Source organism: Chrysochloris asiatica, unplaced genomic scaffold, assembly GCF_000296735.1.
Source record: "Chrysochloris asiatica unplaced genomic scaffold, ChrAsi1.0 scaffold00023, whole genome shotgun sequence".
Classification (NCBI taxonomy): domain Eukaryota; kingdom Metazoa; phylum Chordata; class Mammalia; order Afrosoricida; family Chrysochloridae; genus Chrysochloris; species Chrysochloris asiatica.
Genome location: NW_006408541.1, coordinates 19,184,625 through 19,201,952, shown reverse-complemented (window position 1 = coordinate 19,201,952; position 17,328 = coordinate 19,184,625). Strand labels below are relative to the sequence as shown.

Genomic DNA, 17,328 nt, shown 5'->3' with positions numbered 1-17,328 from the left:
TACGCCACCAGAGCCCCTTTCCATAAAGATTACAGCTAGCAAACTTTATAGAGAAGTTCTACTCGGTCATATGGATCTATAGAAGTAGAAATTGCCTGGATAGCAACAACAAAGGGGGGGGTCTCTTTTTTTAACATGACCACCTGGGGTAGGGAGGCAATAAAGAGATGCCCCTTTCTCAGAAATGCGGTGTAAGTGAGCTGTCTGTACCAGAGCATAGCACAGGGCCCTGCACAAAAGAGGGCTGGGCTGGGCTGTTCTCACTCACATTCCAAGGATACCCCATGGTGCCCCTAATATTTGTGGGGTCCAGGGCAAGAGTACAAATGGAAGTCCTTATATAGATTCTAAATATTTTAAAAAGTTATAAATCAGGCTATTAAATAAAGCATGTTCTATCCTCCCACTCTGACTAATAGATCTTCATAATGACCTTGAAGACCAGGACAGGTTCAAATTTAGAATCCTCAGAGCTCTGTGGCTAAATGTGGCTGGAAGGGGAGAGCTGGACTTCAGCTGCAGCCCACCCATCTTCTTCCCTCACCAGACCTGCAGCCCACAGGGAAGCCACTCTGCACAACTGTGTTTTGTTCTCACTTCCACGAATACTGATGGAGCAAATCAACTTGATGGAGGATGTGCTCAGGGTGGGTGTCAGGGCAGACCTGGGAAGCCGACTTAGGACCAGAATATGGCCTAGAATTAGGGGTGCAGACCCCAGGGAGGGTGGGTCCCCTTTGCCCATGGTCTCCTCAACCTGTGGGGAGGGGCCTGGACAGGCCCAGTAATGTCTGGGACCCCAAAGGGGGTCCTTCTTGCATGGGATAATGGTGGGAAAGATGCAGCTCACAATCCCACCATCAGCCAGGTCTACCACTCACCAAGCAGCTCCTGAGAAAACTCGAGAGAGGTTGGCACACAGGATTCTTTTGGAGGCTGTGGCCTGGTTTTTCCTCAATCTTTCACAAATCCTCAGATGTGCCAACCTGTGAACATGAAATTCCGTCATCTTACTCTCAATTCCGCTCCCCGAAAGGTCACAGTTAGGGCTTCAGTATCCTGGGCAGCCTCAGGGCATCTGCAGAGACAGATCTACTCTGAGCTCTTTCTGGGGCAGGAGACTAATTCCTAGCCAGGGCCAGGGTCATAGGCAACCCTTCAAACTCCACCTTTAACTAAAGGATGCTTTTCCTTCATTTCTTTATTTATTTTAATTTCTTTTAAAGACGTAGACATGCACCTCTGGAGAGAAATTATGGGTTTCAAGAGTTCTTGACAAAGAGCTTCGTTCCAGAAATGTAAAGCCGGCATTTTAAATTTGGTTTTTATTCACTGCTGGAAAGTATTAGAATGAAGATTACAAATTTAATCATGTAACGCGGCAGGAATTGGCCCGGCCTTGTCTCCAGGAGAGTGATTTGTTTCTGACTGCAAACCAACACTTCCCAGCCTCCCCGCAGCACCAGACCAGCCTGGTGACACACGCCTGACTTTTCTGCCTCTTGAGCTCTGGCCCACGCAGCCAGCCCAAACACCAGGGCATCATCGTCACTCTGTCTGAGAATTCACTCCTAGAATGGTCAGTGTCATGGACTGAATCATGTCCTCTCCCCCAAAATATGTGACACTCTGGCTGGGCCAGGGTTCTTAGTGGTTTGGCCATTATGTAATTTGGCAGTTACATAATGATGTAATATCATCCCCCATGATGTGGTCTGATGTAATCAGCCAATCACTGGATGAAGCACCCTTACTCAAGTCATAGCCCCGATCCCATGTAAGGGCAGCTTCCCTGGGGTGTGATCTGTATCTCCGCTGATCTCACAAGAGGTCAAAGGAGAGAAGCGAGCAGACAGGAAGAGACCTCTGTACCACCAAGGAAGAAGAGCCAGAAATGGGGCGCATCCTTTGGACCCAGAGTCCTTGTGCTGAGAGTCGCCCAGATCCAGGGGAAGACGGATGCCAAGGGGCATGGCGATCTCCTAGGGATGCCAGGCCCACGGACGTTGAAAGGGGACAAGATCCTTCTCCCAGAGCAGACAGGGGAAAAGCCCTCCTAGAGAGGTGGTGCCCTAAATCCAGACTTCTAGACTCTGAAAGTGTGAGAGACTAAATTTCAGTTAGCTAAAGCCATCTACTTGTGGGTTTTCAGTTACAGCAGCACTAGAACTAAGATAGTCAGCTCTTAGCAAAAGGAGCAACCCTGGGCCTCTTGGTTCCACGCTTCTCCCTCACAGACAGAGAGGTCTTCACAAAATCCAAATCTACATCTGTCACTCCCGCCTAAAAACTCAACAGGGGCCCCAACTCTCTTTAAGGTCAAGTCCAAGATCCATGAGGAGGCATTAAAGACTCAGTGTAATCTTGGCCTGCTGCTTCACCAACCACCTGCTCCTTTCCCTGGACTTTCAAAAGGCCATGTGTCCCTACCCACTGTAGGGCTGTTGCACAGTTGGTGATAATAATAAGGATTAATGTTTATAGAGGAATTGCTGGGTGTTGTAAATGTTTAAGTACTTGACTACTCGCTAAAAGATTGGTGGTTTGAACCCATCGTGGCTCCATGGAAGACCTGGCAATCTGCTCCCATGAAGATTACAGCCCATAAATGAAACCTTCTATGATGGCTACAAAGTTTTACTAAAGGTAATACAGAAACGGCTGCAAGCATACATTGACAGAGAACTTCCAGAGGTTCAAGCCGGATTCAGAAGAGGTCGTGGACATTGCTGATGTCCGATGGATCTTGGCTGAAAGCAGAGAATATCAGAAAGATGTTTTCCTGTGCTTTATTGACTATGCAAAGGCTTTCAATTGTGTGGATCATAACAAGCCATGGACATTATGAAGTATGAGTATTCTGGAACACTTAATTGTGTTCATGAGGAAGTTGTATATGGACCAAGAGGCAGTTGTTCCAACCGAACATGGGAACACTGAATGGTTTAAAATTAAGAAAGGTGTGCGACAGGGTTGTATTCTTTCACCATACTTATTCAACCTGTATGCTGAGCAAATAATCCGAGAAGCTGGGTTCTATGAAGAAAAACGTGGCATCAGGATTGGAGCAAGACTCATTAGCAACCTGCGATATGCAGATGATACAACCTTGCTTGCTTAAAGTGAAGAGGACTTACTGATGAAGATCAAAGAGCACAGCCTTTGGTATGGATTGTAAAGAAAACAAAAATCCTCACCACTGGACCAATAAACAACATTCTTATCAACGGAGAAAAGATTGAAGTTGTCAAGGACTTCATTCTAGTCAAGAAATCAAATGACGTATTGCATTAGGCAAATATGCTGCACAAGACCATTTTAAAGTGTTGACAAGCAAAGATGTCAGCTTGAGGACTAAGGTGAATCTGACCCAAGCCAAGGTATTTTCAATAACCTCACATGCATGTGAAAGCTAGACAGTAAATAAGGAAGACCGTAGAGGAATTGATGCTTTTGAGTTATGGTATAGGAGGAGAATATTGAAAGTGCCATGGGTTGCCAAAAGAACCAATAGATGCGTGTTGGAAGAAGTACAGCCAGAGTGCTCCTTGGAGGCCAAGATGGCCAAACTTCGTCTCTCATACTTTGGACATATTGTCAGGAGGGACCAGTCACTGGAGAAGGATATCATGTTTGGTAAGGTGGAGGGTCAGAGAAAAAGAGAAAGACCCCCAACAAGATGGATTGGCCAAGTAGCAGCATCGATGGACTCAAGTGTGGCAACAGTAGTGAGATTGGCCCAGGATCGGGCAGTGTTTCGTTCTGCTGTACATAAGGTCGTTAGGAGTTGGTACCGACTCGATGACACCTAACAACAACAACAAATGATGGTTACAAGGAGCCCCACCTGGTAGCATAGTGGTTACGCATTGGGCTACTAACTGCAAAGTCATCAGCAGTTCAAATCCACCAGCTACTCTGCAGGAAAAGATGAGGTTTTCAGCTCCCATAAAGATTATTGGCCTCAGAAACTCTATACAGGGATGCTATGAGTCAGCACTGACTAGACAGCACTTAACCACCACCACCATGGCGGTTAGGAGTTCTGGTATGACGCTGCAGGATAATGTGCTGGACCGCAAGGTCAGTTTGAACCGCAAGGTCAGCAGTTCAAACTCACCAGCTGCTCCTTGGAAACCCTATACAGGGTCGCTATGAGTTAGAATAGACTCCACAGCACTTAACAACTATACCATGATGGTTACAGAGCATGTGGCGGTGGGGAGGAATAAAATGAATAAAGGTAAGTACTGTTAACTGATGGTTGTTACTGTTGTTGTTGTTAAGCACCATCGAGTCAGTTCTGACCCTTAGCAACCCTGTATAGGGTTCCTGAGGAGTGGCTGGTGAGCTTGAATTGTTTACAGATCAAACTTGAACCTTACAGATCAAACTGACTTTGCAGTCCAGTGCATTAAACCACAGTGCCATACCAGGACTCGTAACTGATGGTACATGGGGGGGGGGAAGACACTGCAGTCATTGTAATGACACAAAGTGTATGGTTATATGTATCATAGCCAAGAAAACTCTATGGGGTAATGCTACTTGTATGGTTATATGTATCATAGCCAAGAAAACTCTATGGGGTAATGCTACTCTGTCTCTTGGAGTCACTATGAGTCAAAGTTGATTCAATGGCTCTTACCAATAACAATATTTATAAGGGGTCCGTGGTTGTGAAAACAGTAAAGTGCTTGACTACTGGCCAGAACATTGGTGGCATGAACCCACCCAGAAGCACCTGAGAAGCCAGGTCTGGTGATCTGTTTCCAAAAGGTAATAGCCTTGACAACTCTATAGAGCAGTTCCACCCTGCACACACAGGGTTACCCTGAGTTGGAATCAACTTGATGGCAATTAACAACAGCAAAATGTATAGGGTACTTACTAAGTGTCAGGGACCCTAGTGCTGCAGTGCTTAAGATTCAGTAGCTAACTGAAAGGTCAGCGCTTTGGACTCACCGGTCACTCTGAAGGGGAAAAATAATGGCAATCTGTTTCCATAAAGATTTACAGCCTTGGAAATCCTATGGGGGAGATTCTGCTCTGTCTTGTAGGGTCACTGAGTCTGAATCGACTTGACAGTAATAGGTTTTTGGCTCGGCCTGTGTTCCAGGTACCATACTAAGGGATGTACAGGGGTCCTTCTGTAATTTTCACCCCTACCCAGTGAGGCAGGAAGTATAATCAAGTGGTTAAGTTCAGACTCTGGAGCCTAGGTTTGAATCCCATACTAGCTGTGTGGTCTTGGGCAACTTACTTAACCTCTCTGTGCCTCAGTCAATGGAGGTGAGGCGTCAGAACAGGAGGGTACCACAGAAGCGTTCATTGTCATTACCCGGTTTACAGAGATAGAAACAGAAGCACCTAGTGATTAAGTAAATTGGTTGAAGTCATACAACTACCAGTGGGAGTGTAGTCTCCAGACTGAAGCCCTGAATTTTCACCATGACACATCCATTGTAGAAAAATTGGAAACTTCAGAAAGAGCACAAAGCAGAAAGTAAAAACTACCCACAATTCTGCCATGTAGAAGAAAATACAGTTAGCAGTTCCATATGTGTGTGCAATAAGAAAGACAGACAGGCAGTGACAGGGAAAGGGAGTGAGGGGGGAAACCAACACAGACTGAGAATCCAGGATGACTCCTTGCCCCCATAACTGATTCCCAAGTCTGTGCTCTTAGCTTTACAGCACGCCCCTCCCACCTCCCCTCCTTCCCTCAGGTCTCTTTTAGCTGATCCCTCCATTGCTGCCCTTATTCCCTGCCACAAAAGCAGTTCTTGCTACAGGCTCTCCTGCCACCCTGTATTTGTCTTGTATGCCACTTACCACAGCCACAATCTAACTATTCCTTGTTCTTTTGGGTTGGCTGTCTGACACACACACTCACAACAGTCTATACTTCACAGGAATACAGGCTGGGTCTGTCTTGGGGTAGCACCTGGAACAGAGCTCCTGGCAGAAAGGAGAGCAAAAAGAAGCTTGGGATTTAGCTCTGCCTTTTCCAAACCAGTGCCCTCTGAGTAGGATGCAGGCAGGAAGCACACAGTCCCTGACCTGGACAGGCTCACAGTGTGGCAGTAGAAAAGGGACAGAAGCCAAATGGCCACGTGCTGGAGAGAGAGGAAAAAGTTAAGCGCCACAAGCTGGTCCAGGAGGCGTCACCAACTCTACCCAAAAAAAGAGAGGCGTACTGCCTGGAGGAGGTGGCCTTGGAGCCCTGAAGGATGACAGGGAGGACATCCCAGGTGTGGAAATCACTCAAGTGGAGCTGGAGTCTCTAGACCACAAAGTATGGAGAAATAAGTTTTTACCTGGAAGTAAAAAATGGCTGGGAAGTCTGGAACTATAATGATGTGGCCCTGCCCAAACCTTGTCTTCCATGTTTCTCCTGCCACCTTCTCTACATTATACTCTCCACGTGTCCCGAGGGATGACGAGTGATGCCACTGGTCCACAGACCCATATCCCCTGGTCCGTACTACCGAGCCCACTGGGTCCACCTCCTATCTCTGGTACCTGTAGTTGTTTCCCTGAGGGCTGCCAAAACAGGCAACATTCCCTTTTTTCCTTCCCAGCAGCCTCTGCCAGTGATGGCTGGGAGTTGGTGTATAAGTACCTGAGCACCTGCGCTCCAGGGTGGGATCATTCTGAGGTACATGTTCTACCCAGTAGCCCACAAACTAGAACCCATTGGCTAAATCCTGCCTGTCTTATAAATAAAGTTTTACTGGACCACAGGCTCATTCATTCGTCGATACAGTGTCAGCAGCTGCTTTCCAAACTATACGCATACCTCATTCTGTCGCGCTTTACTTTACTGCACTTCAAGGTTACTGCATTATTTTACAAAGTGAGGGTTCCTGACAATCTGCAACCTGCAACCTTGCACTCAGCAAGTCTATTGGCGCCATTTTTCCAGCATGTGCTCATCTCATGTCTCTGTGTCCCATTTTGGTCATTGTCACAATGCTTCAAACGTCTTCATAATGTTATTGCACACTTGACTTTTAAATGCACCGAGAAGCCAAAAAAATTCTTACTACTCGCTTTGTGGCGATATTTGCTTTATTGTGGTGGTTTGGAACCAAACCTGAAACATCTCTGAGGCATGCCTGTAAATGGCATAATGGATCAACTGCAAAAGAGACTGTAAGGCCACAACACCTAAAATACTTCTTGCCTGGCCCTTTACAGAAGAAGTTTGCTGACCCCTGTTCTCCACGGTCTCCCAGCAGCCCCCAGCAAGACTAAACCAATTGCTCTAGGAGTAACTTGCCTGATAATACAGTTTCCTGACTTCTTTCCCTGACTTACTTTCTCACTCCCTTCCCGGGGCGTCAGGGGCCACCTCACGTGTTGGTGTCAAGCCTGAGTTGGAAGCCTTGTTCCACACATTCCTCACCTGCTGTGTAACTTTGGTAAAATCAGGAGGCCATTCTGGCACTTGACTTCTCCATCCTGCCTAAGGAGACACAGATCATGCCTCACTCATGGACCTGAAATACAGTGTGGACACAGCGTAGTGAAATACAGTGTGGACATAGGATAAGCACTGGACTGCAAATCACAAGGTTGGTGGTTCAAACCCACCAGCTGCTCCTTGGAAACCCTACACAGGGTCGCTATGAGTCAGAACTGACTCGACAGCACTTAACAACAATCGCTCAGCACAAGGGGCCCTAGTGGAGCATCAGCTAAGCGCTTGGCTGGTAGTTCAAACCCAGCCAGTGGCCCCATGGGAGAAAGGCCTAGAGAGGTGCTCCTGTAAAGATTCCAGCCTAGAAAACCCTATGGGTGCAGTTCTACTCTTGTTTCCTGGGCTCACTCTATGGCAACCAGCAACAACATTGCTCTCTCCACCCTGGTGCTGAAGGCTCCCAGACAGCAGATGGGACAATCCTGAGGGTGCCGCACCCAAAATCTTTTTACCAAGGAGAACTCCCAGCTCACAACTGCTATGAGTAGAGGCTACTAACAGCTCACAGATGCCACTTCTTTAGACAACTGTCCTTAGCTGGTCAGAGCTCCCTTGCCCAAAAAGTTATGTCTTCCTCAAGCTGGAGACTGTTCACAGCCAATGATTGTTATGGGGATGCAAATGGTCAGTCAATTCCGCAAGGCTTTCCGTACTTTAGCACTCACTCTCCGTGGGATTGGACTGAGGTTAGACAGCTGCTGAACTTCCATCTTAGGCTGTCTTCAACCCCTACCCCAAGCTGTGTCTTCAACCCTCCTCCACACCTTCAATCTATGACTTGCACAAGAAACGAGTCTCAGGCTCCCAAAACCCAAACCCAAACCTAGTGCCATAAAATTGGTTCCGAATTACAGCGACCTTATAGGCCAGAGTTCAAACGCACCAGCTGCTCCTCGGAAACCTTATACAGGGTCACTATGAGTCCGAACCGACTCAATGGCCCTTAACGAAAACAAATACAATAGGACAGAGTGGAATTGTCTCATAGGGTTTCCAAGGCGGTAAATCTTTATGGAGGACTCCTGGTGTGGCACTGTAGTATAAGCACTGAAGTACTAACCTCAAGATCAGTGGTTCAAACCCACCAGTAGCTCCTCGGATACCCTAAACAGGGTTGCTATGAGTCAGAACTGACTAGACAACACTTAGTAACAAATCTTATGGAAGCGGACTATCACATCTTTCTCTCACATAGCAGCTGGTGAGTTTAAATGCCAACCTTTCCGTTAGCAGCTGAGCACTGTGCCACAAGGCTGCCTAGAGTCCCTCTGTCTTCTGTAATCTTTTGTTGTTGTTTTTTAATAATATTTTATTGTGCTTTTGGTGAAGGTTTACACAGCTTTAGATCCCATTCAACAATTTCTACACACACTGTTCAGCGGCACTGGTTACGTGCTTCACATTGCATTTCCGTTCTAGTTGTTTCATCTCCATTAATCTAGTTTCCCTGTCCCCTTACATCCTCATCTTTATCTTTTTGTTTTGTTTTGCTTTGTTTCTCTTTAAAAGTTTATTGTTGTTTTTGTTGTTGAATATACATGCAGCAAAACACACTAGGTTCTTTTCAATTTACAAAGCCAGCTGGAGGAGTCCAGACAATAATGTTGTTGTTAAGTGCTGTCAAGTCTATTCCAACTCATAACAACCCTGTATAGGGTTTCCGAGGCTGTAAATCTTTACAGGAGCAGAAAGCCTCATCTTTCTCCTGTGGAACAGCTGGTAGTTTTGAACTGCTGACCTTGAGGTTAGCAGCCCAACTCGTAACCACTACACTACCAGAGATCCTTCACTAAAAAGTAGACATGTACTAACTTAGGTGAAAGGAAAGGCAATAAATATACAATAAGGGGGAGGGCAGCACAATGTGCTCAATGGCAAACAGACACTAGGAGGTTTACAAGAATAAAAGATAAATAGTAAATATGTGGCACTGTGGGTTAATGTGCCAGACAGCAAAGCCGTTTGAACTGCAAGGTCAGTGGTTCAAGCTCACGAGCTGCTCCTTGGAAACCCTATACAGGGTTACTATGGGTCGGAACCACCTCAACGGCATTCAACAACAACATCATATACACAATTCTACAATAATAGTAATAAACAATATCTGTGAGTACATACATGGAGTTCTGGTATGGCGCTGCGGGTTAAAGTGCTGGACTGCAAGATTGGTTTGAACTTGCAGGATTGGTGGTTCAAAGTCAACCTCACCAGCCACTCCTCAGAAACCCTATACAGGGTTGCTATGAGTCAGAACTGATTTGACGGCACTTAACAACAACAAGTTGAGCAGACATTCAAGCTGAACAGATGTGGGAAGGCAAATGGGAGTATGCCCACTAGTATATATTTGACAGAGGATAGTCCTACATATGTGTTTGTGTGTGCTGCACATTTATCAAAGAATATTGTAGAGCATACAGGGTTGAAGTTATGATAACTTCTTAGCCATAACCAAACACCTTGAAGAAATGAGCCACTGGGCTTGGGGACTTAGACCACAATCAAGGAGGGCATCTAGGTCAACCAGCATAAAACAGTCCACAAAGATAGGGTTCTACATCCTATTTTGTTGAGTATTGTCTAGACACTTAAAGCCAGCAAGCAGCCATCTAAGATGCAATTATTGGTCTCTTCTTGTTTGGAGCAAAGAATAATGAAGAAATTCAAACACTCATGGAAATAATTAGTCCAAAGGACCAATGGATCAGTCACAAACCAGGACCCAACCTCCACTACTCTGAGGTCACTACCAACCAGTCTGATAAAAATCACAATAGAGGGTCCTGGACCTGGACGGAGAGGGAGGGGAGTAAAATTTTAATCATAAAAGAAGACCAGCCTTGCTGGGCTAATAGAGACTGGTGTAATCCCCAAGACTGTGGAGCTTTGCTAGGAACATACCCCTAGAGATCAACTTTCGAACAAAAAATAGAAAGATCTATGAAATTAATCTGGGAGAAAGATGAGCCTCTCTGAGTTGGAACCAACTCAACGGGACCTAACAACAACAACATGAAGTGAATAATAACACCAGGGTGCAATGAACTCTTCAGTACAATCAACCATAGGAGAACAAAAGGGCTGCATTTGTCCCAAAACAAAGCTCAGAACGAAGGAAGGGGTAGGAAGGAAGGATGAATGGAAACAAGGAACCCAGGGGAGGAAGCGGGAAGAGTGCTGACATACTGAGGGGATTGTAAACCAATGTCATGAAACAAAATGTGTATAAACATGGGAAAAAGTCAGGAAACTGTATTATCAGTCAAGTTACTCCTGAGGGCAATTGGTATCGTCTTGCTGAGGACTGCTGGGAGACCGTGGAAAACAGAGGTCAGCAAACTTCTTCTGTTAAATGAAAAACAAATTTATTCTGTAAATTTTCATTCAAACTACAATTAAAAATAGAAGACAAAAAGGGAAAACCCTCTAAACCATGGAGCACAGCTTTGCTCTGATATACTTAGGGCCACCAGGACTCTAAGGGGACTCTAGGGCAACTGGTTTGGTATAAATTTGTTAATATCTTTTTTTTTTTTTTTTAGACAATTTTCCTACATAATTTCCTTTTACTCATGCTATAAAAATTAAGTATCCAAAATTGTTCATAATAAATAAAATGTCTCCTCCTTAAAAAAAAAAAAGAGAGAGACAGATTTTCAGAAGAACTAATTAATTTCCATTACAGACCACCCAATTAGTGATACATCCTCCCACCCACTCCCGGGGCAACTCCAGGCATCATTTACCAGGGACACAAAGTGCTGGAAGTGAGGATACGGACATGAAGTCACAGGTGTTACAAAAGTTCAGGTCGCAGGGTACCTCAGAGAAAAGAAAAGGCTCTGCAGCCAAGAAGTCCAGAAACCTCAGTGCTATTCCTGGCTTTGCCACAGAACAGGATCTTCGAAGAATAACTAACACATTCAAATTATGCTGTTGGTGATTAATATTAATAATACCATGGACTGCCAGAAGACTGAACAAATCTGCTTTGGTGGAAGTACAGTCAGACTGCGCCTTCAATCAAGGAAGGTAAGACTTCATCTTGCCTACTTTGGACAAGTCATCAGAAGAAACCAATTGCTGGAGAAAGACTTCATGTTTGGTAAAGCAGAGGGCCCATGAAAAAGAAAGAAAGAGCCCCTCAATGAAATGGACTGTCACAGGCTGCAACAATGGGCTCAGACATAGGATGCGTAGAACCAGGCAACGTTTTGTTGTTATACACAAACAGACGTTGACTCACCTGCACCTAACATCTCTGGGTCTCCATGGAGTTGTTAGAGATGACCTCAGAGAGATTTCCAACCTCAAGGTTCTAAAATAATTACAGCTGACACTTTCATCCTGCTTTGACTGGTTACCAGGAGTTCTGGTGTGGTCTGTAGGATAAACACTCAACCACAAGGTTGGTTTGAACCTCAAGGTTGGTGGTTCAAACTCACCAGTCACTCCTCGGAAACACTCTACAGGGTCGCTACAGATTGGACTCAACTTGATGACACTTAACAATGACAACAACAACAACAAGGACTCCACAGTAAAGGCAGCAGCTACCATTTGTTGTTGGCTTTCAATGTTTTGTACCTACATCATCTCTAATTCCCAGAAGGCAGGAATCATGCACTTCATGTTGTAAAAGATGAAGCTGAGACCCAGCAAAGTTATATACCGTGGTCAAGATAAACAGCTGGTAAGCAGAAGAAATGAGGTGTTCGTGCCTTCAAAGCTTGTGCTCTTTTAATACCGCACCTTTGAGCAGCACCTTTTGGGAAAGATTTCCTGTTCATTCTGGAAGCTACTTTTAAATGCCTTTGTCTTTAGACTCTGAGTTTTATGAGGCTGGAGGGGAATCTCGTCAAACTATAAGGTTTGGCCCCCTGCCTCCTATCTGAGCTAGATCCCAACCTTTCCCTAGAAAATTCCCAGGGAATCCTGTCTTAGAAGCATCTTGATAACCTAACTCAGTAAGCGCCCTTGGTAGCATTTCCTAGCATTTTGCCCCTTTACATCCATGGTTCCTTTGATCTACTTCTTCCCAGTAGAGACTTGTCCTCAAATGAACTTCCTGGTTTAAACACAAAGCCTAGCCTTTCCCCAAATAGGAAAAGGATCACATCCAGTTTCCTTAGGTAGAAGGTGCTAGACTGGAGCCCCTGAGCCCCTCAGAGCCCCCTGAGTCATCTGAGTCCAATAGCCCAAGGACCTAATGTATTATTCATGTTGTCTCATTTATCATTTGAACAGACAACATCCAAAAGGATTGATGGGCCCCACTCATTTAATTTAGCGCAAAGCAGGGCAGTAGCTGACGCTCATTTGGATCAGAAGCCATGTGATGGAGATAGGGGCACCTGAGGACTATTCCAGGTACTGAATGTGGTACCCATGTCCCAACCTCTAAGACACAGGTATCCAGGAAGTATCCCATGTGTGAAAAGCCCCTTCATTTCCTTCAGCTTTTTTTCTCAAACCCAGCGGCTCTAAGGGATGGGCCCCTGGACCAACAGCATCAGCATCACCTGGGAACTTAGTAAAAACTGGATTCTCAGGTCCCACTCGACACATGCTGAATGAGAAACCCTGGTATGGGGTAGCGTCCAGCAATCTGTGTTTTAACAAGACTTCCAGATGATTCTGATGTTCTTTCAAGTTTGAGAAGCACTGCTCTAATTCAGTAAAACCAACAACCACCAAGACAACAATAGCTGTGGCTGCTACCAATGAGTTAGCGTATCCTGGTGTGGCACAAACCCACCAGCTGCTCCTCAGAAACTAACCGACTCGATGGCTCTTAACAACAACAACATGTGCCAAGCCCACCACTTATCTGTGAATTTGTCGTACTGTGGTGACTTGTGTGTTGCTGGTGAAAGTTACGTTACTGGTATTTCAAATAGCAGCAGGGTCACCATTGGTGGGCAAGTTTCAGTGTAGCTTCCAAACTAAGCAAGACTAGGAAGGAGGGTCTGATGATCTGCTTCTAAATAATTGGTCAGTGAAAACCTTATGAATAGCAGTAGGACACTGTCTGATAGAATGCCAGAAGATGCGCCCCTCAAGTCGGAAGGCACTCAAAATATGACTGGGGAAAATTTGAGGGGAAAAGCTACCTCTTCAAAGTCATTAATTACATGGATTGCATACAGCTTTGGGGACCTTCACTGCTGAGGTGGCATGACTTGGAATGAGAAGAAACAGCTGCAAACATCCATTAATAATCAAAACATGGAATGTACAAAGTATGAATCTTGGAAAATTAGGAGTCAAAAATGAAAGGATATGCATATCAATGTTCATCACAGCACTATTCACAATAGCAAAAAGATGGAGACAGACTAAGTGCCCATCTACGGAAGAATAGAAAAACAAACTTAGGTACATACATACAATGGAATGCTATGCAACCCTGAAGAATAGCGATGAATATGCAAAACACCTCATGGCATGGATGAACCTGGAGGACATTACACCAAATGAAATTAGTCAATCACAAAAGGACAAATATTGTAGGAAACCATTATTGTAAAAACTTATGAAAAGGTTTCCGTATTAAAAGAAACATTCTTTAATGGTTACCAGGGGTAGGAGGGAGGGGAGAGTAACTCACTGGCTAGAAGGTAGACACATGTTAGCTCAGGTAATGGGGAGGGCAATATACAAGGAGGGGGAGGGCAATACACAAGAAGAGGGAGGGTGGCAGATGACCAATGAAGACAGGGGAAGACTTAGGAAGGTATGCATGGGCTAAATGGGATAGAGGGAAATAGTGACTTATATACAACCTTGGAACAATGGTGTCCTGTGAATAGATACATGGATCAAGACATAGGCTGAATGGGTAAGGGAGTAAGGGAGGGGGGAATGTTTATGTGCTTGACAGTCTTAAGGATATTGGTTTCCCCTGCCTACTGTTGCAAAATAGACATTTAAGTGTGATAGAAATGAATACTGGGAATTATGATGACATAAAGCCTGCAAGCCTGGCTACAGCCTATACCTGATTGGATTTGCCCAGGGAAATAGGCTTCTTGTTAAGCTTTTGTAGAGTACAGGGCCTTTGGTGGAATCCTGAACCACACTCAGAACCTTCTGAGTTGGGACATTCCCACATGAAACGACATGCAGAGCAACCCAGAACTGTTGGGAGAACAGAAGATGCTTATTGAAAGAAAGACCTGCAGAAAAAAGTAGACAGTTTGGCTGTATGAATGTCAAACAAGCAGTTTGCTTTGGAGGCATCAAGGAAAGAAAAGTAAGGCCATCAGATAAAAACCCACTTCTAGGACCAAAACGCCAAGCAGAATGGAAGGATTCTTCATATCAAAGAACAACCTTGTTTCTTCAGTGGACTGCAAAACTGGACTATATGAAGAACACAACATCAGGATTACCGGAAGACTCATTAACAACCTGTGATACGTAGGTGACACAACTTTGCGTGCTGAAAATGAAGACTTGAAGCACTTAATGATGAAGATCAAAGACTACTAGCCTTCAGTACAGATTACTCCTTGACATAACAGAAACAAAATTCCTCACAAATGAACCAATAGGCAACATCAAAATAAACAAAGAAACAATTGAAGTTCTTCAAGGATTTCATTTTCCTTAGATCCACAATTGATGTCCATGGAAGCAGCAGTCAAGAAATCAAACACCGTTTAATACATGGGGCAACCTGCTGCCAAAGACGTCTTTAAAGTGTTAGAAAATCAAAGGTGTCACTTTGAGAACTTAAGGTGGATATGACCCAAGCCATAGTATTTTCAATCACCTTTCTTGCATGCAAAAGATGAACAAGGAAGACTGAAGAACTGATGCCTTTGAATTATGGTGTTGGTGAAGAATATTAAACATATCTTGAACCACCAGAAGAATGAACAAATCTGTCATGAAGAGGTATAGCCAGAATTCTCCTTAGAAGCTAGTGTGGTGACACTTTGTTTCACGTACTTCTGGCGACATGTTACCAGAAGGGAACAGTACCTAGAGAAGGATATCATGCTTGGTAAAGAAGAGGGTCATTAAAAAAAATAGAGAAAGACTCTTAATGAGATGGATTAACACAGTTGCTGCAATAATTGAAACAACAATGAATGTAAGGACAGGGCAGGACAGGACAGGGCAGTCTTTTGTTCTGTTGTACATAGGGTAGCTGTGAGTTGGAACCAACTCAATGGCACCTAACAATAACAACAACATGTGCCAATTATTAAATACACTACCGCATTAGAGCTCATAACTGAGGAAACCTTAATTCCATACCTACTCTATGTCTACGAAGCCCTACTAGAGTAGTGGGTTACAAGTTGGGCTGCTAACTGCAAGATCAGTTGTTCAAAACTACCAGTCACTCTGTGGGAGAAAGATGAGGCTTTCTGCTCCTGTAAAGATTTACAGCTTCAAAAACCCTACATAGAGTCACTATGCACTGGAACCGACTCAACAGCACACAATCACCACCAACAACAACACTCTTTGAGCCTTGGGCTTGGTGAGTATTACTATTTCATTTATTCCTAACAATTATCCTTTGAAGTACTTACTTACTAGTATTAAGCCCCATTTTACAGATGAGGAAATTAAGCATCAGAAAAGTGAAGTCATTCACCCAAGGCCCCACAGTTTAGAAGTAGCAGAGGCAGGGTGGGAATTCAGGTTTGTCTCATTGTAAAGTCAAGTTCTGCTCCACTACAGATGATTCCCAACTTCTCTCATGGCTACATCAGCCTGAGAAGTACAAAGCAGGAATAGGGGAGACGCGAGGACAGGAGAGGGATCGAAAGAGCCCGGCCAGGACTCTAAGTACCATCCAGCGATAATGCAAAAGGAAGCCACGTTACACATTTAAGGCAGAGTCGCCTATGTCTAAAGAATAAACATGAAGAAAGAAAGCAGGGGTTCAGGAGGCCTGAATTCTTGACCTCTCTCTGATTGTACCAACTGGGAGACTTTTCCTTTTCCCTGTCTGAGCATCAATTTCCCCTTCTGGTATTCCTTATCATCCTCAACCAGGCTGAAATGATCTTTCCTCGTGTATGTCTTTTACCTTATTTGCCCTCACCCACTCTCTCTAACCAAACTGGCCTGCTTTCTGTTGTCTAAGCACCCAAACATATTCACCTCAGGACCTTTGCACTTGTCATGTCCTCTGCAGAGAATATTCTTCCTCAGATTCCCAGAGCTGGATCGTTGTCACCATCTCAGCAAGCCTTCCCCAAAGACCTCACCTCATGTAATCCTAACCCATCATCAACCTGTTTTATTTTCATTCCACTTAACGCTACCATAAATGATTAATTTTTAATTGTTTACCTATTTGTTGCCTGTCTCCTCCACCCCAGATCATAACTCTATGAGCTTAGAAACTATTTGTCTTGTTCCTCCAATAGACACCCAGCACCTAGATGCTATTTGCCACTTAGCAACTAACTCAATATTGTTGTTGTTAAATGCTGTGGAGTTGGCTCGGACTCATAGCAACCCTGTATAGGGTTTCCTAGGAGCAGCTGGTGGGTTTGAACTGCTGACCTTGTGTTGCAGACCGTGTAAGACTAATCAGAGGTTCGAGGCCCGCTAGGGCCGAGTGTAACAAATGAGGCCACTGGCAGTTAATGGCAAATTGCTTTCATATTAATATTCAGGTATATATATTAAACTAATACATTGGAGCCTTTGGCAATCCACAGATAAATGGGGTATTTTCCTAAAGCCAAGACTGAAGGTTGTAAGGTTAAGCATTTCTCCAAAGGATTAACTAAAAATGTCTTAGCTACTTCACAGCTCTTTGTTCTATAGACAAAGAACCCATCCTCCCTAATCCTTTTCCAGGTGCAGCC

General features: G+C 44.5%; 1 protein-coding gene across 2 annotated transcripts in view; it reads right to left on the bottom strand.

Annotated features, from left to right (window-relative positions):
- RIMS4 (regulating synaptic membrane exocytosis 4) overlaps positions 1-17,328 on the bottom strand; it is a 69,315-nt gene that overhangs the window by 43,798 nt on the left and 8,189 nt on the right. Inside the window, exon 2 of one of the 2 annotated variants that reach the window (XM_006839265.1) lies at positions 14,576-14,578. The exons of the other annotated variant lie outside the window; for it this stretch is intronic. Within the exon in view, the coding sequence (XP_006839328.1) occupies positions 14,576-14,578 (3 nt within the window). The remainder of the gene's footprint in view (positions 1-14,575; positions 14,579-17,328) is intronic. 2 annotated transcript variants of the gene reach the window in all.